We start from the raw sequence: 4791 nt of genomic DNA on the forward strand, positions 1-4791 counted from the left end.
CGTAGGATGATCAGGGAAGCCAAACACTGCCAAGGGGCCTCCTCATCCCACAAGCACAGCAGATAAGTAGCCAGTAAGTTCCCAGAAGGCTCTAACATCTTGGTGCAAAGAACATTCAGGTGTAGGATATGAATAATTTATTTATTTTTTGTTTTTTTGAGACAGGGGTCTCACTATGTAGTTCAGACTGACCTGGAGCTCACTATGTAGCTGAGGCTGGTCTTGAACTCACAGCGATCCTCCTGCCTCAGCCTCCTGAGTGCTGGGATTACAGGCGTGCACCACCACACCCCGCACTAGGATATGATTTACATAGACCTTAGCATAAGAGCCTCACACACTGATTTAAACTACCCTGATTTTGACCTGGGCTCTCTTATTATCTGAATCCATGAAAACGCTGCCTGTTCCCATCAGACGCCAACAAGAGGGGTAGTACCAGCCTGATGAGCTGGAAGCCCAAAGGCCTAGGACCAGTTTAAGCCCCTGCCTGGGGGGCCCATCCTGACTCTCTCACTAGAATTACACAGAGGTTTACTCTAAATTTGTTAGAAGTTAGACCAGAATCCACTTTCAGATATGCAAAAAATATAAAAATATGTTCCCTTTATTTCATAAAAATGCAGACTGACAGAGTAAGCTTATCATCAGCTGGCCTGTAACGAGTCACAGAATTCACAGGAAACAAGTTCTGAAGACCAGGTGCCTGCTTCCTCTCTCCAAACAGGCCCAAGTCCAGTGCAGGATGTGATTCAGAAAGACTCTCCTCAGAGAGCAGCGGCTGGCTATAGAGGCCATTCACGTGTAGACGTGTCCAGTGAACCAAGGCCTGGGAAGAAGATCAGACTCTCCAGGGCTGACCACAAGATTAGGGACGGAGGAGGAAAAGCCACTTGTCTGCATTTCTCGTTCTGTTTGTTAATCTCACTTCTGGGAGATAACCTCTTTCCCTTCATCTTCTTTCAACTCGGAGAGTTTGGGTCCCTTCCAGCTCAACCTAAATCCATCCCAACTCTGATGGTCTCTATTCCTGGGGACTGGCCCCAGCGTCATCCTCTTCTGTTCTAGGCCAGAATCCTGGAGTTGGGCCCAGCTGGTACAGCTGAATCCATGCAGTGACTGTAGTGTCTTGCTACTGAACTCCTGCTTGTCGTCCTAATCTCTTTACCTGAAGAGATAAAGGAGAAAGTGCTCTAAAGTGCTCTCCTTCAAGCCCATCTCTTACCCAGCTAAGTCCAAATTCCTCAAGGAGGGAAGAAACAGGATCCCCCTACAGTCTGCCCAGGCTCTCCTCATTCCTAATCTTTCCATAAAGAATTCAGGGCTAGCCAGGTGTGGTGGCGCACGCCTGTAATTCCAGCACTAGGGAGGCTGAGGCAGGATTGCTGTGAGTTTGAGACCAGCCTGGGCTACATAGTGAGTTCCAGGTCAGTCTCAACTACATAGTGAGACCCTGACTCAAAAAACAAAACAAAACAAAAAAAGAATTCAGGGCTGCTGTGCACAGCAGCTGGGAAGCCCAGAGGATGGGGTAGAGGGACCAGGACCAGTCTTACCTGGTAGGCCCAGGGACTGCAACTTTCCTGGGAGGCTTCATACTGCTACGAATGGCACCAGTGATGGGATGATTTGGTTGCTGGGAAAGAGCTTGATGGGGGTTAACAAAAGAAATGAGTTAGCAGAAAGTTCAACTGAGCTTCTCAAGAAGAAATACTAGCTAAATGCAGAGTGCCTCCCCTGCCAGGTAAAAACCATGAGTTACTTAGAAATGAAGGTCCATATTCTCTCAATTGGGTTTCCCCACATTCAAATGGAATTTTAAGGAAGCGGTGAAAGTGGTCATTGTTGCCAACTCTGTAACGCTGAGGTAAAGCTATGCCAGGGTCAGTATTTTTCCTCCTGATTTCTTACCCTTATGTCCACTTTTCCTCACCTCTGTGTCCTGCAGCACTTGATCTTGGAAGCCCTTTCCGAGTTGACAGGGAATCAGGAGGTAAGGCACCTTTGCCAGGTGGTACACTCCGGTTGGTGAGTGGCATTCGGCTGGAGGGCCTGGGGATGGCTGAGGGAATGGGCAGTCGACTGGAAGACTTAGCAGCTATTCCCTGTGGCCTGGGTAGGCGTTGAGAGTTGCTGGTTGAAGACTGTGGGGCCAGGACTGGTCTGACTGGGGTAGATGGGCCTGTTGGAAAGGAGTAGGATTTCAGGGTAAATTCCACTTCCTCCCTGTCCTGTCACCCACAGCTTTGCTGCCTGAGTCTCACTTGCTGTTGTCCTCATACTGGGCCCAGTTTTTCCCCGTGGTGGAGTGGATCGGAGTGGCGGAGTTGATCGTGGTGGTAGAGTGGAGCGGACTGGAGGAGTGGAGCGAACTGCAGGAGTTGATCGGGGTGGAGGAGTTGATCGGGGTGGAGGAGTTGATCGGGGTGGAGGAGTTGATCGTATAAGAGGAGACAGTGCTGAGCTTTTGGATGCAGGCAACAGATTGCAAGTGGGCGACTCCTGAAACACAGAAAGGGGGGAAAAAAAAAGGACAAGAATGGAGAAAGAATCTGCTTGGCTGGTTTAAGGGATTAAGGAAGAGAAGCAGGGTGCTGTCTAGCACCCAGTGAGGAAAAGTGGAAGTTAGCTGCCACAGCGTCATCATTACCATCACTATCACCAATACCACTTTTTTTTTTCTCTTTTTTTGGCATAGTATTGGTGACTGAAACCAGGGCCTTTTCAAAGAGCTACATTTGTAGCCATTTTTATTTTTATTTTTGGAAAGGGTCTCACTAGATTATCACTAAATTGTCCAGACTGGGCTCAAACTTGTGATCCACCTGCCTCAGTCTCCCAGAGATCTGGGATTACAGGCATGTGCCACCATGCCCGGCACCACTACCACTCTCACTGAGTTTGTTATAGTCATCAGAGAGCCTACAGACAGATACTGTGGTAAATGCTTGGCTTATGGTGTCTTATTTAACTCCCACAATTCCAGGGGTAGAATTACTATCCCCATTTGAGGAAAACACTGTGCCTGCAGCATGTCATGTACCGTTTCTGGGACCCACATGCAACTCAGCCTTCCAAACTCACCCTCCTCACAGTGGAAGAAGGCCTCTTCCCAGATGTTGCCCGAAGAGCCCTGGCTGACCCCTTCTTCTCGATGCTCCGGAGTCGAGGTGTAAGGCTGCCTGGTGAGGGTGTGCTCCAGGCCAAAGAGCTCACAGTGGGCAGCAGATCTCGGACAGGGCTGTCCTTCAGCACAAAGGTCTCCCTCCTAGGGCTGGGCTTCCCTCGGCGAGGCCCTGAGCCCTCTGCTGAGCTCTCCCGCTCCTGCAGGGCACACTGCTCCAGCTGGGCTGCCAGGCGATTGGCCTCATCAAGGATCTCCTCCAGCTTCTCTGGGCTGAGCGGGCCTAAGCTGAACCTCACACCCTGGGGAGCAGGGGCCACCATATTTGGGTTACTTCGATGGGAGAGGCCCCGTCGGAGTGGTTTCTCTGGAGTCGCCAACACTGCTATGTCTTCCTCCTCACGACTGAGACAGAAAACAAACAAGACACGATGCCCACACGAAAGAGCAGAGACCACAAGGCAGGCCGAAAGATCCCTACAACAAGGCCAGGGACACAACCCCAGACTCTGATGCGCATTCCAAGAGTGACATCTGGCCTCTAGGTGGTGAGACATCTGGTCCCAATAGGCCTTGAGTATCTCTGATATTGGAAGTGATGCCAAGATGGAGATGCAGCAAATCCACTTATCCTTCACACCCTGAAATCTCTCTCCTTTTCTCCCTCCCACCAACAGCGCCCTAGAGGCCTGAGTCCACCAGCGACTCTGCGGCCCAAGTGCACCCTACCTTGCTAAGTAAACGTTGGAGCCAAAGTGGCGTTGGGGGAAACAGGGCGGTAAAGGGGCTGGTACCTGTCAGATGGGGACAGCCCTCCAAAGTCCAAGGTCTCATCCGCGATAAATTTGACATCTGAAGGGGGAAGAGCAAAGAATGCCAACCAATGGTCCCTGACAATGGCTTTACAATGCCGAGCCACACACACACACACACACACACCCGGGGTCCTTACCTTCGTCTGAATCCTCCATGTCCCGACAGCTGGTGCGGGTCAGCTTAGAGCTGAGCTGGAGAGAAAAAACACTTTTCCTCAGGTATCCATCCTACCCAAGAGTCCCAGCTCACCCAAGTGCAAGCCAGGAGACTGGTGTACGCAGGGGGCAGGCGAGTGCCCAGGAATCGCACCTTCCCGTAAGCATCCGTTGCCTCCGGGAAAGGTGCAGCGTGCTTCCTCCCCCGCCAGGGGACCCGCGTCCTCGTCTCTCCGCACTGGCCGCTGTTTGAATGCCTCGTTCTCCTCCTCGCCACTATCCTCTAGGATTTTTCTCCCCCGGAGCCACCTTTCCACACCCCCGGCACCGCACCCACGCCACACCTCCGGCCCACCCTCAGGTCCCACTATCCGCCCGCCTCACCTTCCACCAAAACGCTTTCTTCCTCAAAGCCTAGTCCCAGGAATCGGTTCCCAGGGGGCGGGGCTCTTTTCGAATTTCTCAGGCCCCACCCACTCCTGCCAGATGTGCACAGTGATTGGCGGATCCGGCCGGAAGTCGGCTGGCGAAGGCTGCGGAGGGGGATGCGGGAGAAACCTTCCAGAAAGACATCAGCCCGCAGGGCCGAAACGGAGCGACGAGGGGAGGCCCTGAAGGCCGATCGGTGCCCAGAAACCCCCTTCCCTTTTGCTCCCAGGCAGCGAGTCGAGCTAGAGGGGCTCGGAGGGGCGGGGC

The 4791-nt window shown here is 52.5% G+C and overlaps 1 protein-coding gene across 3 annotated transcripts; it reads right to left on the reverse strand.

Moving 5' to 3' along the window:
- Positions 1-289: 289 nt before the first annotated feature.
- Psrc1 (proline and serine rich coiled-coil 1) lies at positions 290-4786 on the reverse strand. Of its 3 annotated transcripts, none has more exons than XM_010605960.2 (8): positions 4480-4786; positions 4077-4131; positions 3919-3976; positions 3085-3529; positions 2265-2502; positions 1934-2182; positions 1557-1647; positions 290-1168 (listed from the first exon to the last, which is right to left on the reverse strand). In XM_010605960.2, the coding sequence occupies exons 2-8, from the start codon at positions 4093-4095 to the stop codon at positions 1165-1167; spliced, it is 1104 nt and encodes a 367-aa protein (XP_010604262.1). In that variant the 5' UTR covers positions 4096-4131; positions 4480-4786; the 3' UTR covers positions 290-1164. The 3 variants fall into 3 exon arrangements, with proteins under 3 accessions (XP_010604262.1, XP_010604264.1, XP_010604263.1); XM_010605962.2 differs by lacking the exon at positions 4480-4786 and adding an exon at positions 4250-4461; XM_010605961.2 differs by lacking the exon at positions 290-1168 and having other exon boundaries at positions 1553-1647; positions 4480-4628.
- Positions 4787-4791: the final 5 nt, after the last annotated feature.

Source organism: Fukomys damarensis, unplaced genomic scaffold (genome assembly GCF_012274545.1).
Source record: "Fukomys damarensis isolate Sample0158 unplaced genomic scaffold, DMR_v1.0_HiC HiC_scaffold_33, whole genome shotgun sequence".
In the NCBI taxonomy this organism is placed as follows: Eukaryota; Metazoa; Chordata; class Mammalia; order Rodentia; family Bathyergidae; genus Fukomys; species Fukomys damarensis.